This window comes from Durotheca rogersii (genome assembly GCF_024521655.1).
Source record: "Durotheca rogersii strain YMJ 92031201 chromosome Unknown GGS23scaffold_7, whole genome shotgun sequence".
NCBI lineage: Eukaryota > Fungi > Ascomycota > Sordariomycetes > Xylariales > Xylariaceae > Durotheca > Durotheca rogersii.
The window spans coordinates 930,256-947,697 of NW_026251238.1; the positions used below are offsets into that span (position 1 = coordinate 930,256).

Here is a 17,442-nt window from a genome sequence, read left to right on the forward strand (position 1 = left end):
AGGTATAAATTAAAAGGCTTTGGCATTGCATTTATCGAGACACAGCCACCCTTTGATTCGTCGTTGGGGAAGAAAGGTGGGACGTGCCTCGGGCAGGCGGTGTGATAAGAGGTAGGTACCTTGAGGAGACAGGCAAGGTATGTCCAGGTACCCGGGATGTCGGTCTCTGGACGATCAGGCACCTATACACTACCTAGGTACGTATATAAGTGTACTTTAGGTATGCACCTCGCACCTAAAAGTATGGAAGGTCCGGTTGGGGCGTGAGGCACCCTGGATAGGTACCTACGTACCTAGGTATCTCTTAGGGTAGGCATGTTACAGTAGGTACCTGCCCAAGGTTAGGACCTGGGTAGCTACCTGTACCTAGGTCATGACAGTCATGTACAGGCCTAACGGTGCTTGAAGTTGCGATGCTAATGGTATTAGACAAAGGGTCATTAGGTAGATTAAGTAAGGTGCTGTCGCTATCCCTGACTTCTTCCTCCTGCTCACATTCTAACCCTTCCATTCCAACTGGTGATGCCGCCACAACGCTCCGAGTCGGCACACTGCAAATTCTGACCAGACACCGATCTAGTATCCGCACCCATCTGCCTCCACCTTACGAGATAGGTAAGGTAGATGCCTTCTCTCCTCCCCCCTTCCTCCCTTCTCTTCAACATCCCAACACCTCAAGGAAGCTCGCTAGCATGGCTGGGATTTGAATGCCAGACCAGAGTATCCGAGCTATTTCGCGGCGTTGTCGCTGTGGTCTTCGTCAAGCATAAGGGAACAAGATCCGACGCCATGCTCGTCTGACTTGGCCGTCGGGCCACACCGCCGAACTTGGACTGCTTATGCGAACGTCTCCTCCCCTCCTCGGTTCCCGACATGTCCCGCTCTGTGCCACCCGTCGAAGCCGGTCCCCTGCTCGCGTCTCTGACAACGAATACCTCTCTGGGGACCTTGCCAGCCTTGTGGTCGGTCTCCGCCCTGTTGAAGCAGGCCTCGCAGGGACAAATAGGCGCCGGGGGCATCGCGGCGTGTCGGAGAGCGGCCTGTGCGACCTGTTTTCTCCACCAGGCTCGCACTTGGGATTTCGACATGGTGTATCTCCAATGGGGGCAGATACAGCGGGAAGAGAAGGAGAATAATAAGCAGGGTATATGGGTGAGTAATTGTATCTTCAGAGGATAGGTGATCTATAGAGGCGTGGTCACCCAGAGATCGATATGTCCCCATTCACGGCTTGCGCATCCCGGGCTTCGCTTTTTATTTTACTTTGAGCACTGTCTTGGAGACGATCAGAGAAAGCCCACGGGCACGGAAACCCGTCAGGGAGGGGGCATCTGACCCTTATTATATACGCCTCCTTCAGTATAAATAGCACATTGTGTCAAGTCGGTACTCTCCGCCGTCTCACACCTAGATTATGACTTGTGAGAATTCCGAGGCAAGTCCGCGCCTTCGCCGGTAACCTGCAGCCCTACCAGTTTGTTTTTGTGTAAGCGCACCGCTTAGTCCGCCACCAATTTGCAACGCACTCCTAGCACCGGGGTTACATCTACCACCTAGAGCCTAGAGGCATCGTCGTGGGTGCAAACGGACTACCTAGGCACCTATCTATCTATCTATCTAGGAGGTATGCTAGGTATACCGAGTATGATAAGCCTACACGTCCAAGCGAGGAAATTGTAGGCGCCTACCTTTTCACGTGACAGATGGCATCTGCACCTCATTCCGACCCCTAGGTATGTCATCTAGATCCATCCATTCATTATACGTGATGGGTATAGACATGGGGGTCGGCCGAGACCACTCACACCCCTAACCCACGATACTCGTCGCATTCAACCGGCAGGTGTCTTTCTCCCCCACCTCACGCCCGAATTTGGGGAGGGATAGACATGTAGCGTAGTAGAGATCTGCCGACGGTTTGGGGGGGGGTGCCGTCGCCTGTGCAGCGTCTTGGGACTCACCTAGACTAACTGAAGCTCGATCGGCATCCCCACCTCCCCCGGCCTGGGCAGCTGGGGTAGTGTCCTGGCGACAGGGCCAAGCTCGCGCGGGAGCTCCATCGTCTGTCAGCGTCACCTCTTGGCGTGAGATCGGGAAGCCGGGGCATGACCGTACCAATTTTCTCTTAAGTCATCACCCTCATTACAACCCATTCGACTTATCGATTAGACTTGTGCTGCAGGAGAGTTTCGCTAGTAAGTGCATTTATGTGAGCGGAGGGGTTACCATGGCGTCTGTAGCGGTTCTCAGAAGCCCGGCTTGAGGCTGAATTCTTTAGCGCCGTCTAACATCAGCAAAGGCGTTCCCTAGAGCTGTCAACTGTTCGCGCCTGACAATTCGGATGTCTCAGCTCCCTTAGAGTTCCTATTTGGACGCGTGGATATAGAGAATACGGTCGATATCATCCCAACGACAGTCCAGCGACACCTATATCCTGTTGTGATAAATAGGTAGGTAGGTTGTAGCTAATGCAGGTATGTCGATATACTGATGCTGGCTAAAGAATCCCCCCTTCCCTAGCTACTCCCAGATCAAGATTCCGATTCCTTCCTCACAAAAGCCGATTTGGCTACAGTGCTCTCGCCGTAGCTTTGGAGACTAGAAGTAAACGCTCAGGTCATCCCCGCGAATCGTGTTAGGGTACCAAAATGGCGATGAGTTAAATCCCGAGTGGAACATGCCTGAGGTATCTTCCTCACAATGGCTCTTGTATGAGGTGAGGCGAAATCGTCTTGAAGCTACGCCGTTTCAGCTTCTGCGGTGGCTACGCGGACAAGAAACCCCTTAGGGCAACGGTCTCAGAGGAAGGTGAGTAAAGAATATATAACTAAACCACTCACTCCTGCCGTACAAGACACCTTTGGCGCTTCACAGGGGGGCGCGATGGAGAAATCAAGGCGGCAGAACAATGCTGGGGTTGGAATAGACCAGAAGAGAGCGGTCTCCCAGTGCCCGCTGTCGAGGGGAAAGGGGGGAATGAGCTGGCAAAATTCCTACGGGCGGTCAACCCGTTGCCACGGAATCCCCTTTCATCACTCTTCTATTTGGACCCGAACCGGACTCTCGTATTTTTTTTTTACCCCCCAAAACTCTCCCCTCATAGATTAAGCTTTACCGGAGCCCGTCGCGAAAAACGAGCTCCTAGCCTTCCGTCTGAGCACGCCTGAACCTCGGAACTGTTACAGTCAGACGGCGGACCACTTGAGCGATAAGGCATATATTCCGCTACCGGGCACCGACACCCTCGCAATCAATTCCTGTAACGCAAAAGGCCAGACGCCCAGCATCATCTCTCCGTTGCCAAACTCGAAAAATTACTTCGGAACACACACAAGGCCCAATTGCGATTTAAATCCTGCCCAGCTCTCCGAACACCAACGACAAGCAAATTAAACAACATCGCAACCTAGCCCTAAATAGCCAGAGAGATGGCGTACACTACAGTCACCACACACATCCCCTACTCCTCGGCCTACTCCTATCCTTCGTCCTGGCCTGGCGTCCCGGCACCCTCTGGTGCCCCTCTCAAGACGTCGGGATGGCGACCATACTGTCGTCCCTTCTTGCCATATCACCTTTGCCCTCCTCCGGCAGGGCCCCCTGCTCCAGGAAAGGTCGCCTGGCGCGGTACCAACGCTTCCTGGGTGGAGTGTCAGACAACTCACTCGGCACCCGGCGCGCCGTTCGATCCGGACGACCGACGCCCAGGGGAGCTCCGCTACGTTGACCCCGAGCGTCATCGCAACCGCGACAATCCTAAGCCCCCACCCATGCCCATCAGGGCCATCGCGACACTCCTCTTAGCGATCGCCTCGGGTTGGCGTGCCCTTCGCGCTCGCAGCATCCTCGCCCACCAGGAGGCCCAGGACGTGATTGCGCACGTCGCCTTCCGTTGTGATTGGTGGTACTGGAGGGCTCAACGCGTGTACCAACTACGCGTGCGTCCTGTGGCGCGGGACATCCTCACGATAGTCAAGGGTATTTTTATAGTCCTCGCTTTCGTCGTTGTAGTCACCCTGTTGGCTTTGAAACTGGTTAGGGATGCTATCGACTTCTTGGTCGTCCTGCTGGTCTTAACTTTGCTAAGCGTTCTATTCTGAAGAGGAGGAGAGCAACCTGGACACGCTAGACATTATTACGGGGCCCTTCTTCGGAGGTTTACGGCGCCCGATACGGCCCATGGCCCAGAGAAAAACGTGTGAAGGATGGGGGATTATTCTCATGCATCTTGTTCGGAACGTGAAATGGAGTTGGGGTCAGGAAGGGGTTTCTCATATGAGGTAGGCGGCAGCGTGAGGAGGACATGATACCCGCCGCCCGGTCTGGCAGCCGAGTTAGTCGTGAAGCGGCTCGGCTAGACAGATAAGAGTTAGCAAGATCATAGGGAACCCAAATGGTCACAGACAGAACAAAAGAGCAGCCACGTCAAATCAGGAAACGCAATCCGATTGAATACACGGACACGATGAATACTGCGGTATCAAATGCATGCAATAGTGACAAACCCGCCTCTGCTCTAATTTGCAACACCGCATTGTGGCACGCCCTGAGGTTCCATCCCTGCAAAGATTAGTACAGTTTACGAGATCGGCGTCTATAGTCCCTAGATACCCAAGCTAAACTCAACACCGACGTCGATATCCCGAGCTGAGCAGTGTTAGCCTTGTCTTGATGTTTATTTCAACGGTGACGTACCCATCTTTACGACCTTGGAGAGCTGTACCGATTTCTCCGCAGCGCTCTGGAGATCATCGATGGAGAAGATCTTCATCCCAGAGTCGTTGATGAGCTGGTGAGCTTGCTCCATATTGGTCCCTTGTAATCTAGCAATTATGGGGATCTTGAGATTCAGGGCCTTGACGGTGTTGACGAGACCGTGGGCGATCGCATCACATCGCACAATGCCCCCAAAGATGTTGACGAAGATCGCCGTCACCTTAGGATCGCTGGTGATGAGCTCGAACGCCTCCTTGATAGCTGCGGGAGTAGCGCCCCCACCAACGTCAAGAAAGTTGGCGGGCTGGCCGCCGTTCAGCTTGATGATATCCATAGTAGCCATGGCCAGACCGGCGCCGTTGACAAGGCAGCCAATATCACCATCTAGCTTGATAAAGTTAAGGCCGGATTCGGCAGCACGAACCTCCTCCGGGTCTTCCTGGGTGGTGTCACGCCACGAGAAAATTTCCTTCTGTCGGTAGTCGGCGTTATCATCGAACCCAAATTTGGCATCCATACATAGAACCTGGTGGTCCGAAGTCTCGGATAGAGGGTTGATCTCGATCTGGGTAGCGTCCTTCTCGACAAAGATCTTGTACAGCTTCTGGATCGTGTCTTTGGCATCCTCGATGCACTGCTCGCTGAAGCCAAGTTTCGTTGCAATATCTCGAGCAATCTGGTCGGTCACGCCGGTCTTGATGTCGATGTAGGCAGTGTTGATGGCGCTAGGGTTCTCCTTGGCGACGGTTTCGATATCCATACCGCCCTGAGAGGAGGAGACAATGACAGGGCCTTGAGAGGCTCGGTCCATTAGAATGGCTAGGTAGAACTCTCGACGGGCGAACTTGCGCTCGCAGATGTAGACAGAGTTGCAAAGGCGGCCGGCCGCACCAGTCTGCTTGGTAATGAGCTTGTGGCCGATCATCTGCTCAGCGAACATTTTGGCCTCGGTGGGCGAGTAGATCACCCGCACGCCCCCTTTCAGCCCATTATCAAAGCTGCCTTTCCCTCGTCCGCCAGCCAACACCTGGGCCTTGATGACCATATCTTCGCCGCCGATATCCTTCGCAACCCTCTCGGCCTCAGCGGCGGTCTTTGCATTGAAGCCCTTCGGGGCACCGATGCCATACTGTGACAGCGTGTTAGGGTGGACGACAATCAAAGTAACTGGTCAAAGAGTCTACCTGTCGAAGAAGGTCGGCTGAGAGATATTCGTGGATGCTCAGGTTTCTCTGCTGTTGTCGAGCGATTCTGGGATATCCAGCGGCGGGAGAGAAGGCTGTCTAGGACAGAGAGAAGACATGTTAATTCACATTGCCGGAGGATCAGACGAATGCGTCTCGCTAGAAGGTAGATGCATCGGCCGTCCAGCCGACCACTTACCTTGGACGATCGCAGGAGAGAAGCCGCAGCACGGCTGCGAGTGAAGTTGAACATGGTAACGCGCTAAGTCTCCCAATCGTCTATGGACTGAAGGCGGCTCGGAGCGGGCAGCAGAACGTTGAGGGCAGCCCGTGATTGGGAATGCAAGTGAAACGGTTGACGTGAGAAAGCTGCGATGTTGTGATGTTGCGATGTTATCCGGCAGTCAATCAGTAAACCAGCTGGCCCCGGCTGTAAAAGCCGGGAGGGCACTTTTCCGGCAGAAAACGGGAAATCTCGGCGACTCGTTGGTCAGTGCAGATGATATCTGTAGAGGAGGTACTTCTGTTCAGGTGAGCTGCCCAGGTACCTCCAACCCCGCGACGGGATGGTGTATCCCTGTTTGTTCGCAGATATGTAGGTACCTATTTTAGGTACCTCCATAGTACCTACACGGTTCAATGTCACCTGTATGGACACCTCTGGGTACATACATACAGCATTCAGGGGCTGTATTCCAAATACTTCCACTCTTAACCGACCCAATCTTATCGCCCATCTCTTATCGTAGATCTTATCTTCCAAGCAGTCGGGTCGGTTTCTCGTAAAAAAGTCACCTAACTTAGCCACTATAGTCGATAGGAGGCAGTTATTGCGCATTTAACCTCTCACGACCACGCTGCAGCAAGTCAACGGCGTCCTATGCATGACCGCGATGACTCGGCAATAACACCATCGGTCAGACAGTTGCCTCGTTCTTTTGCTCTCTTACGAGACACGTAGCGTAGACGAACTCGTCGCCATGGCGCCGAGAAGCAAATCGCCCGCGTCTTCAGCGAAAACTGCTGCCAACGCGAACCCAGCGCCGGAGTTCACCGTGAATATGAATCGCATCCAAATGCGGCTCGAGTCGCGACTGAGAACTGCCCGCGCATTCCTCCCATCGACGCCCGAGGCCCCCGGCAGTTTGGGCAGCAGCAGAAGGCCGTTCTCCACCTTCAACTCCAATTCATCCGCCAGTACTTCCTCCCAGCCGCGACTCGACCCTCCACCGCGGGGATGGAGGGCAGTATCGCGTGCGGCAGAAGAGTCCGAATTTGCAGAGGAACGAGGGTTAGACCCAAACGCAGGCATCGGACTCATTCGAGCTGCTCGGAACTCCGCCTCTGTCGTCCAGAGCGGGAGAGATCGGGAGACCACGAAGCTACGTGGTCGGTTATTTGGGGGGCGGGGGAAAGGTTTAAACGGCGATGGCAATAGCGAGAATAATCAGAGGTGGGTGCGGAAGGAGGAAAGTAGCGACGAGGAAACGGGGCGGAGTGGGCTCGGGAGAGCCAAGATGCCCGGGAAACGGTCACGGACGGGGATAGAGTTCGAGGATGGGGAGCGACAGGAAGATCTCCAACCTCCAGAGAGCGACAGGTCAGCAGAGCCTAGTAAGGAAATATTTGGAGCCGGAGGTGTGCGGGAACATATCATCAAGGGGGGTCTGAAGAGGAAACGGAAGAGGAAAGCGGAGGGAAGAGAAAACTGAGGTGAAATGGATAACCTAATTTCTGCCATCACAACACACACACGCCCCTAATGCGTGAAACGAGGAGTTAAGAGAGATCGGAATGGCAAGCTTCGAAATAAAGCCGATTTTCAATAGACTCTTCGTCTCCTCAAAGCACGCCATGCGCGTTGAATTCATTTCGATACTTCTAGCTATATCACGAGTTATGTGCGCGAAGTGATCGCTTCGAATACGACTAATACTTTAAGGTACAAGATTAACAACCCCGCGAGCGTAGCTCGGCGTCGAATATTTGGGCACATGGTAATGTGTGTTTCCCTTCCCAATGGTTCCCGTGCAACGGATCGTGCAACAGGTTGCAGTAAGTCCTCTGAACTAGAAAGTCCATAATTCCGTACCTATTGTACATCCTTCTGGCAGGCTGATTCGAGATACCCCTGTAACTGCCTCTCACTGTTTTGGTGTCCTATATTAGGGGGCAAAAGCAATTGGTTCCCTCCTCCTGTAAGGACGAACGTCGCCGATCCTAGCAACGGAGAAAATAGCTATCGCTATTGCTTTTGGTACTTTAGTAACATGGAATGGAAATATCGAAGTGGAAAAGTACAGCGGTATGAATAAGTGAACTTCAAGAAGAGGAGGAGGAGGAGGGGGAAGAGGTAGAGCGAGAAACGGTTTGCGTGGTAACGGCTCCCAAAACCAAAAAAACCTAAAAAAAAAAAAAAAACTCGTGAATGTCGTATAACATAGGCCATGGCGTGTCGTCTGTAGAATCCTAAGAGACTCATGCAGTCCGCATCGGCTGCTTTCTATACTACAAAAAACAAAGGCCCTCTCCGTCTGTGGTATAATATGCGACAACGCTTTCTCATGACGCGAAATGGTATCCGTCGGTCCACGGTACAAGTCATTGGGTCCGCTTGCGCTTGCGATCATCATCCCCTCTGGGGTCGTCTTCTTCATCGCGTTCGATCGTGTCGGTGGGATTCAGAATGTGAGCCATACTTCCGCGTCTCGTTGGGGGTGCAGACATGTCCTTTACGGTAAGGTTCTTGTTGTTCTCCCGGTTTGCGGAAGTCCAGGACCAATTATTCAAACTTTCTAGCCCGTTTCCAATGCTGCCATTCGAAAAAGGTGCTGGTGGGGTAGCGGGTCGTGATAGAGAATAGTGGGGTGGAGGCTCACGAGCACGTTGCTCGTCCTGGGGTCCTCGGTTTGGGGAGGAAGGCCAATGAGTCGAGGGAGGTCCGGAGGAGATATACGGGGGAGGGTTGGGCTGCCACCCGTGAGCTCGAATGTCAGCGGACGTGTGCCTTCTTGACAACCCACTCGGCGGCGGTTCAACAGTTGCTAACGGATGGGGCCCGGGGGGCGGTGGCGCTGCTTGGGCTCTGAGAGGAGAGGGCGACGATTGGGACGTGCTTCCGCTAATCGAACCATAGGACCGGCGTGAGCTTATAGAAAGATTAGAAGGCACAGGGGGCCGATAGTGATTTGGCCCGCGAGGTTGGTGCACGCCCAATCTTCGTTGATCGTCCTGAGCTAGTTGCCGAGGGGATACAGGTGGGTTTTCAAGGTTTGCAAAGAGCTGACGACTGTTTGGAAAGGGCGGTTCATGGGATTCATCGATGGATCGAATAAAGTCGGCCTGGCGTTGAATTTCACCTTGCAAAGCGAGGACTATAGCCATGTTAGACTATCTGAAGCCCCTAAGTCTGCATGGGCAGTGATACTCACCGTCCCTATGTATGGGATTGTCGGGTGGAACCAGACTGAGAACAGTTCTGGACAGTTCCTGATTCAGCTGGAGCAAGCGGTTCATGGTTTCGGCCATCGCTTGCTGTTTAGCGTTCATATAATGTGCGTTCTCCTCGCTGCGCTGTAGCCTTGAAGTAACCTCGTACAAAGAATGCTCAATGCTTGCGAGCCTCGGATCCGAGCCGTCGTGAATAGGGGGCATCGGCTCCGCTGGGGTGCCCGGCTGCGATTGAGCTGGCTTCTGATTATTATACTCTCGATGAACTAGAGCATGGCGCGACGCCCTTCGCTTAATCTCACGCAACCCAACTAAGTCGCCCCTCTTGAAGTTCCCATTACCATGCTTAAATTCCCAGAGAGCCGTTTCCGGAGAGCCGGTGTGAAATACGTCGCTTACTGAGAGTTTGCTTCGTTAGTTGACTAGGTGTTGCCCGGAAGGAAGAAAAAAAAGAGGAGCGACATCTTCCTGTTCGTTATCCCTACCTTTATGAAACCCATACATGTTGAGCTGTCTGACGAAAGACGAGATGTTCGTGTGTTTGAAATATTGACTACCGCCTAATCAGCCTTTCTAGCGCAACCTCCAAGTGTAAGTCCGAGCACGTACGCGAGGACTTTGGAGAAGTCGTGTGAAGGAGACATGACGAAGCTCTCGGCAGAACTCGACCAGCTGATGAGATGTTGGATATTGGGGTCTTCCAGCATGCTACGACGTAGTTAGCGCTCTGCAGACGAGACCCAGACCAAGGATATATATACTTGTAGAGCTTATGAATGAATGCAGTCTGGACTATCTTTGGCTGGTGGACGGCAGCAGCGGCAGGCGCAGGCATTGTAGTCGAGTTCGCATTCTGATCTCCCGAGAGCGCGGCGTTTTGACGATCGATCGAGTCGCTCCCTTCGCCTTCTGGGCTCTTGCCAACGCTCTGCGCAGCTGAAGAATTGGTCGGTGTGGTGATCTCCATCGGATCTCCAACCGGCGACGGCGCCGACATCTTTATAGTCGGCGTCGGCGTGGCTGTGGTGATGATGGGGATTGTTCGTGCGCCCATGTTCTCGCCCCCCTTGTTGCCGTGACCGTTTCGCGGCGCGCTCTCAATCGCAATGTCCATCTGGTCTGAGAAATAAAAACAAGAGCCAGCAGGACAGAGTTTAGCGGAGGCAAAATGATATAGGTGCTCCCGAGCAAGTGACGAAGAAGCTGGGAAAAACTCCGCGGCAGGGATCCTGATCAGATTTCGAGAAGATGCGAGAGGACGAACGGCATCGCTTCTAATTCGGAGTGGTGGACGGGATGGGGGTTTTTCTGAAGGTCCTGGCGTCCGGGCTTTGTTCGTGGTTGATGTCGTGCTGCTGGCTCCCGAACATCTGACATGGGGTCCCTTCGGCCTGATTGTCGCGGGAGTCAGTCAGCCTTGCCTCTTCGACGACTCTGACCGGACGCTTCTCGCCGCTGCTATTTCTATCGATGGTGGGGGCAACACAGGAGGTTGAGGTGGCCCGGGAGAGGCAATTTGGTGCTGCGGGAAAGGATTGAAGGGGGGGATCGGGGCCAAGATGTAGATGCCGCCCGCTCTCTACGTGGTGAGGGCAGAGACCCGGCAATATTTGTGGATCACGAGAGAGGTAAGGTAAGGTATGTATGTAAGATATTCACAATGCGCGAGCGTCAACGTGTGATGTATACATAGAGATGGATGGCGGCATGGCCGTACGGTTGTATGTAGGTATGTATAGATCAATGTACGGATGGATGGGGACGGATCATCTGTATGTGGATGAGATATGTTGTATGCGATGTACGTTGTCTGTAGGTGGATGTATTCCGCATGTAGATACGTATATTACTACCTGTGGGGTGGTAACGTACGCAGTTACAAATGGAAGGTAGGTGTGGTTCCTTTTGGAGACCTCGGGAACAGGGACTAATGTAGGGTCAGCCTGGACCTGGCGGTGGTGCCCTGGCTGGTGTGGCGCTTTGGAGTGGAACCCGAAGCTGGGTACCCAGGTACCTAGCACACGCCCTTCCCAGGCCACCCAGGTAGGTACCTAGGTAGGTATCCACATGCAAGCCTACGCATACAGGAAGGTACAGGTGGGAGTCGCACGCCTGCGTACACACTAGGTACTGATGCGGTGGGCACCTCGCCCGGCTAACGAACCTACCGTATACCTCCTGCCTCCTACAGGTACCTACGTACATCCCCCAATTCCGAGGGGTACCCAACGCAGACCTACCTACTACCTAGGTACACATACTAAGATAGGTATAGCTGGAGGTAACCTACTTACCTAAGGTACCTCTCTCACTTTGTACAGTACAGACTACATACATAGAGCAGGTACGTGCTAGAACCTCCCAATGCACATACCTGCATACCAACTAAGTGGGTACTATCATAAACGCAGACAGGGAAGGGATCGGGAGTTTCGACAGAGCGACGAGATTAAAAATCGAGCCCCAGCTTGCCAAGAGACAGCATGTTGTGCAATACCACACACCAATGGGAACGATCAGAACCGGTAGCTATTAACGCACCCGCACCGCGGAGAGCCAGCCCATCGACCGAATATGTCAAGCCGATTTCGCATCATGGAAGGCTGTCTAACCAAGTACTCGCCAGGGCTCCAGGTCTACTGCGTCCTATTTCTACGTGCCGGCTAGTTTCGTTTACATTACCTATGTAGGTGGGGATATGCATCCAGCACACGTAGGTACATCGGTATATATGCACGTTTATCAACATGCCTGATTTCCTTGAAATGCACAAAAGACGGGATGCCTCGCCCCTAGATGGATACCACCCAGTCGAGAGCTCCGCCGGAACGAGGCCCCCTGTACGCATACGTACCTATGTACATACATATATATAGTAGGTACCTAAGGTATATAGGTAGGTAGGTATGTATGTGCATGTGCCGTGAGCGAGCGAGCATACGGATGTACATAGAAGGTATGTATAGGATGTGGTATTCGTGCCTTGGTTCCGCGTTTGGGGGGTTGTTGGATCCATCCTCCAAAATGTTCTTCGCCTACCTACCTCTCCTTCTTATGTAGTATGGGTATACTTGAATCAACAAGAAACACATACCTACCACATAGGTACCTAGGTAGGCAGGCAGGTACCATATGTATGAGGTATGTATGTATGTATGTCTAGGCACGTATGTAGGTACACACGTCCCGGGGACAGGAGCAAGATATGGAGATCCCCCTGACTCGGCAGGAGATTACACTACATATATCTGTATAACTTCAGTCCGGAACTTCGCTGAGCAAGGAGTTTAGGAATAGTAGTGAAAGCAAAGTCCAATGTACACTGTGTTTACCTGCCTACCCGCCGGCTTCAGGAATACAACACTACCGTAAACTTATTTTTTCCTACCGAAAAAAATTAACTTCTAGATCCATCCGATCCGTATAACCGAACCTTATAGTCGCAACTTGGACTAGCACCACCGCGTGCCCGTTAATTAAGTCAAATAAAATAAAAACTGGAAGGAAAGGAAACCAAGGTGCTATTACTAACAAGATCTGCAGATTTGCGCCAACAAAAACACTGCGTGCTGCGTGGTCTCGCAGCACGAAGGCCCGGCTATCTTCACCCGTTCCGTGTCGTTGCAACGCCCGACTATTGAGCAAGTAGGTAACGTACAACATGCCCACCTTCCCTACCACACCTGAGCGTGGTAATATACATAGTCTCTCATTTCCAATTCGCCGATACGACTGGGTAGGTCGTGATTAGAAATTACAGATACGGAGACGTGATTATAACCAGGCGCACACATGTACCATCTCCTATTCCCGGACTGAGGTATCTAGTGGCTCATTGTCCCTATGTCTATTCAGAGAGGGCCAGGAGGTGCGATGCGTCTTGAAGAGGACGTAGGGCAGGTACCTAGGTAGTTTCCATCCGACCCAACACCTCGAGACGTGTTTGGGGGTTTGATAAGTTATGATGTACGTAGGCCGAGGCAGAGGTATGTATCAGAGGTATGTATCAGAGGTAGGTGTGTTAGGAGGTATTATCCCAGGTAGAGGTATGCGTATTTGCAGGTATCTGTGTATTTATCCCTTTGTATCTTTTACGTAGCTCAACTTCTCGAATTCTAGAACACCTGTCCCCCAAATTCAAGCACTGTGGGTTGCTTTGTCCTGAAGTTTCAGGTATGACAGGGGACGGCGTATGTATGTATGCACATTCATGGATGCACGCATTCGACGTTCCACATGTGTATGTGCCCAGGTAGTAAGCCTGTACATATGTGTGTGTGTGTGTGTGTGTGTGTCTCCTGGGAGAACGTTCCCGACGGGGGGTGCTGAAGAGAGTCAGAATCGACCTCGAGTTTTGGGGGTTGAGAACATAGCATAGGTGCTGTACAGCAGGGGGGTTATGTAGCACGTCTATACTCATATACCTTAGGTACCTACCTCTCGAGAGAAACATGAGCTGCTATTGCGGCCAGGTTGAGTGCCACCGAGGTCACCAAGATGTTGGCAAGGATTGGATTTCTGGCCTCGCAGTGGAATTGGAAAAGGGGGCTGGTCCGCGCATACGTATGAAGTAGGTGGAAGGCCAGCCCCAGCGTTTTTTGCTGCTTTTTTCCTTTCTTTCTTTTTAACCAGGAGGGGAAAACTGTCGCCGACAGAAGCCCCAATTCTCGAGCTGCGAGATGCGCTGGGTTGGACAATACGTTCCCGGGGCTTGCTTGACGGGGCGTGTGTAGGGGTCCTCTAGCATGCATATCCAAGGCGCGCGCTGTGGCACAGGCGGAATCCGTTCCACGAACCACGAGGATACATACTCATATGTAAAGGGAAACTGGCCCGGCCGGTATTATTCCTCCCTGGCAAAACAACAGGATGCGGTGCAATACGGCACTCAGAAGCCGAACATTACCTATCGTCGAGCCCAAACTCAGATCTCGGATCGGATTTCGAAGCTAAACAGAACATACCAGGCATATCGTTCGGTGTCAGTTCAATCGACCCCCCCCACTCATTCTTACACTCATTCTTTGCTGCGTAGTATCCCACCAGAGTATATGTTTCAATCGGGGTGTTACGTGAAGCCGCGTCGAGCTAGGGATAGAGCCGATAGATGCATTGATGCGTTACCTACTCCTTCCGTGGTTCTTATCTGCATGCTAAAATTGCCCGCGGAGTTTTTCATGATCCTTCGCATTGATGGCTTCTAGGCCGAAGCACACGTCGTAGGTTCCATGCTTCCGCCCTTGGTCTTTACGACTCAAGTAAGCCCTTGTCGAATGACGCCATGTCTCCAAGTCGACACCCTACGCCGAGACGACTCAGGGCGATAGATAGGAAGTGCATATACATATCTAGGTAGGTAGGTAGACAGTTTACCTGGCGCGCACCTTGGGTCCTATCTACCTGTAGTAGGTATCCAATACCTATAGTACCATCAGCCCGTATGCGATGTGCGTGTTAGCAACGCACAGTCGGATGGCGTTCTCGTGCCCGAATCGTCCGCTAACGTTGTTCTATATATATTCAAACATAAGGCCTTGGAAAGGCCCGGCTTTCTATCGCTAACTTATGAGTAGTGCATACTATACATATGCACTGCCTCTCTCGCCGATTAGGTCCTCGCCAAACCACCTCTCGAGTACTGTACGCGCGCAATACGCATACCAAGCATTCATGCTAGACGCGTGATGCCTCTTTCCGGGAGGTATGCATGAATATGTGTACACACTACACATACAAACCGTCAAATACATATACATACAAATAAGAAGCAAGATTGGCCCTCGTCAAACCTGTACCAAACAACGCAATTTGGGGGCATCACACCACCAATTCCTCTAGATATCAGCTCCTTCAGCCCACCATCAAGAGCGTGTGTGTGTCCGGTTCTCCATTTTCATTGGTAGCCTGGTAGCATTTAATATTCCTTCAGCTATCTATGTAGACACGTCCCTTGTCGAATTCGGAAAGAAAAAGAAGACAGCCCTCCTTGATTCAAGAATCCAACCTATGTGTACACCTTCCGACCAGCAGAGCGGCCCCACGTTCGACAGGGGCTTCTCTGTTCTGGCGAGGATGCTTCTATAGTCTCACTGAAGACCACCTGAGACGCAGAACACGATGAATCAACCCTCTCTCATTAAAGACTAACAAGTCTTCCACATGCTACCCCAGGAATCCAACGGCTGTCAGGACCTCGCCACCCCCGTTTGGTCCGGCTATTTCGTATATTGGCCCGAGCTCCATGTTTCATCAGCACCTTTTCGGCAAGACTCTGGCTTGCCATCCTGCTCCTGACTTTGTAGGTAGGCTTGGGGATGGCTCATTGCTTACAATATTGGATCGAGCCAGAATAAGAGAATAGGCTCGATCGGCACCTATTCCTAGAAACACGTCGGCCCGACGGCCATCAATCTAGGGGCTTGCACACGGAAGGGCATTCGTGGAAGCCTTGAGAGTCTGATATTATTTGCGCGTTCAATTTCAAGTTTCCTTCATTGAACCCAGCGACGTGGTCACACGATGGTCGTAATAGCCGCTATGTTGGCCTCCAAGTTTCCCTGGTCGACCCCAATCGGCCCCCAGAGTGAACGGAGACGGCGATGACGATTCCATGTCCGTTGCCTTGCCGTTATCAATTTCTAGGGCCACGTACATGTTTACCTAGCCCGTTGTTCGGATATCTCGGTAGACTAGTTCCGTGACAGTACGCGGGACAGAGCCGGCCGGCACCCGCTCGCTATTTATTTATAGTATGCTCGCCATCTTCAGTGGTCTCATCGACACCCTTCATTGGCCGACTCGATTCTGACGACACCTCGGAGGCGTGGATGCGTCGCCGAGTGCGGGGAGCAAGCACGAGTTTCCCAACCGCCGCAGACAACGCTCGAGTGGACTGTCGAGCAGGTCGTATTAACACGCACCCTCTATAGCCCAGATGGCCCACTCCCATATGATTGTTCTGCGAGTAGCGAGGCGAGTCGGTTCAGTTCCTTCTATGTATTGCCAAAACGGAAGCTCGCCAAAATCTTGATCCCGTCTTTGCTACCCAGCTGCGTCTGGGAACGAAGCGGGATTGCTTATTTCACATGCGCTGCCGCCGCCCTGCATATAAGTACGGCTTGCCTACAGCCTACAGGTCACCCACTTACTAACGAGACCACTGTGGCATCCCATTGTAAGTCAAAGGTATGACCGACGCGGATACCGTAGCGCTTCGCGCACACACCGAGGATACCAATTAGGTTACTATGAGTCTGTTTCTCGAGCCGTTCTCTTACCTCAATTAAGTAAGTAGCCGAGGGGTGGTTAGGGGGGGGGCCTAGGTATGCGATGACTTTAAATCCTTCAGTATCGGCGCCCTCACCAACCGACGGAGTGGCGCCGAAGCCCTCGCGCAGCATCTCGCCTCGTCGTACATAGTCAACGCATCTGTAATTCAACGGAAGCAACCTGTTTCCTACAGCTAGTCACGGGACAAATGAATGACCTCCGTTCCTTGTTTAGCAGGTCTGCAGTAAAAACCTGTCCACTGTCCAGGAAGCATCTCTACGTGGGGATGAGTGCGTCCTCTTGCTTCCTTTCCCGGGCCGTTCTGCAAGCAACCAGTGGAGCGTACGAAAAGGATGAATACGAACAGATAAGCCCGAGAAGCGAAAGACGCGCGCTCTAGCGTCTATAACTGCAGCTCGAAGGAATCTCGACGCAGGTACTCGGCGTTTCATGTACCACCCATTCATCGCCGTATGTAGGAGCAAACATTGCGTCGGCGTTGGGGGTTGCAGAAACGACAATTCCGGCTACAGGCTTGACATCTACGCAGTGGGGCGTGGAATCCTGGCCGCATCTGCAGCGCCGGTTCGAGGCCCGAATGGATCATCCACCACTCCAAAGTTCGGCGCCTTTCTACGTCGCAGCACAGAGAGAGGAGATATGCATAAGGCTGCCTGTATTGCATGCTATGGCTGTGAAATTACCTCCGCCGACACAGAAGCTCGCGACAATTAGGGGGGAGAGGGGTGTATTTGAAGGAGGAAGAAAAAAAAGAGGGCACCACTTGGATTCTAGAAGGCAGTGCTGACATGTCTATCATGCT

The 17,442-nt window shown here is 52.5% G+C and overlaps 7 protein-coding genes across 7 annotated transcripts; 2 read left to right on the forward strand and 5 right to left on the reverse strand.

Moving 5' to 3' along the window:
- Positions 1 to 245: 245 nt before the first annotated feature.
- On the reverse strand, positions 246 to 1,422 carry GGS23DRAFT_563503 (uncharacterized protein). The gene is made up of 2 exons (XM_051516091.1): positions 1,337 to 1,422; positions 246 to 1,275 (listed from the first exon to the last, which is right to left on the reverse strand). Exon 2 carries the CDS (start codon positions 1,086 to 1,088, stop codon positions 675 to 677), a length of 414 nt encoding a protein of 137 aa, XP_051372958.1. The 5' UTR covers positions 1,089 to 1,275; positions 1,337 to 1,422; the 3' UTR covers positions 246 to 674.
- Positions 1,423 to 3,428: 2,006 nt separating this feature from the next.
- On the forward strand, positions 3,429 to 4,100 carry GGS23DRAFT_595886 (uncharacterized protein; the record flags this gene model as incomplete). Its single annotated transcript, XM_051518393.1, has 1 exon — positions 3,429 to 4,100. One exon carries the CDS (start codon positions 3,429 to 3,431, stop codon positions 4,098 to 4,100), a length of 672 nt encoding a protein of 223 aa, XP_051372959.1.
- Positions 4,101 to 4,246: 146 nt separating this feature from the next.
- GGS23DRAFT_620049 (beta subunit of gdp-forming succinate-CoA ligase) lies at positions 4,247 to 6,153 on the reverse strand (the record flags this gene model as incomplete). The annotated part of the gene is made up of 4 exons (XM_051521070.1): positions 4,247 to 4,647; positions 4,696 to 5,845; positions 5,901 to 5,999; positions 6,100 to 6,153. The coding sequence occupies 4 exons, from the start codon at positions 6,151 to 6,153 to the stop codon at positions 4,604 to 4,606; spliced, it is 1,347 nt and encodes a 448-aa protein (XP_051372960.1). The 3' UTR covers positions 4,247 to 4,603.
- A 552-nt stretch (positions 6,154 to 6,705) lies between these two features.
- Positions 6,706 to 7,731, forward strand: GGS23DRAFT_563509 (uncharacterized protein). The gene has a single exon (XM_051516092.1). It carries the CDS (start codon positions 6,881 to 6,883, stop codon positions 7,610 to 7,612), a length of 732 nt encoding a protein of 243 aa, XP_051372961.1. The 5' UTR covers positions 6,706 to 6,880; the 3' UTR covers positions 7,613 to 7,731.
- Positions 7,732 to 8,071: 340 nt separating this feature from the next.
- On the reverse strand, positions 8,072 to 10,696 carry GGS23DRAFT_489893 (uncharacterized protein). Its single transcript, XM_051514385.1, has 5 exons — positions 10,112 to 10,696; positions 9,960 to 10,058; positions 9,836 to 9,903; positions 9,332 to 9,748; positions 8,072 to 9,274 (listed from the first exon to the last, which is right to left on the reverse strand). The coding sequence occupies exons 1-5, from the start codon at positions 10,462 to 10,464 to the stop codon at positions 8,502 to 8,504; spliced, it is 1,710 nt and encodes a 569-aa protein (XP_051372962.1). The 5' UTR covers positions 10,465 to 10,696; the 3' UTR covers positions 8,072 to 8,501.
- Positions 10,697 to 12,655: 1,959 nt separating this feature from the next.
- On the reverse strand, positions 12,656 to 13,379 carry GGS23DRAFT_563522 (uncharacterized protein). The gene is made up of 2 exons (XM_051516093.1): positions 13,259 to 13,379; positions 12,656 to 13,195 (listed from the first exon to the last, which is right to left on the reverse strand). The coding sequence occupies exon 2, from the start codon at positions 13,011 to 13,013 to the stop codon at positions 12,735 to 12,737; it is 279 nt and encodes a 92-aa protein (XP_051372963.1). The 5' UTR covers positions 13,014 to 13,195; positions 13,259 to 13,379; the 3' UTR covers positions 12,656 to 12,734.
- Positions 13,279 to 14,485, reverse strand: GGS23DRAFT_490066 (uncharacterized protein). Its single transcript, XM_051514386.1, has 2 exons — positions 13,788 to 14,485; positions 13,279 to 13,675 (listed from the first exon to the last, which is right to left on the reverse strand). The coding sequence occupies exons 1-2, from the start codon at positions 14,099 to 14,101 to the stop codon at positions 13,372 to 13,374; spliced, it is 618 nt and encodes a 205-aa protein (XP_051372964.1). The 5' UTR covers positions 14,102 to 14,485; the 3' UTR covers positions 13,279 to 13,371.
- Positions 14,486 to 17,442: the final 2,957 nt, after the last annotated feature.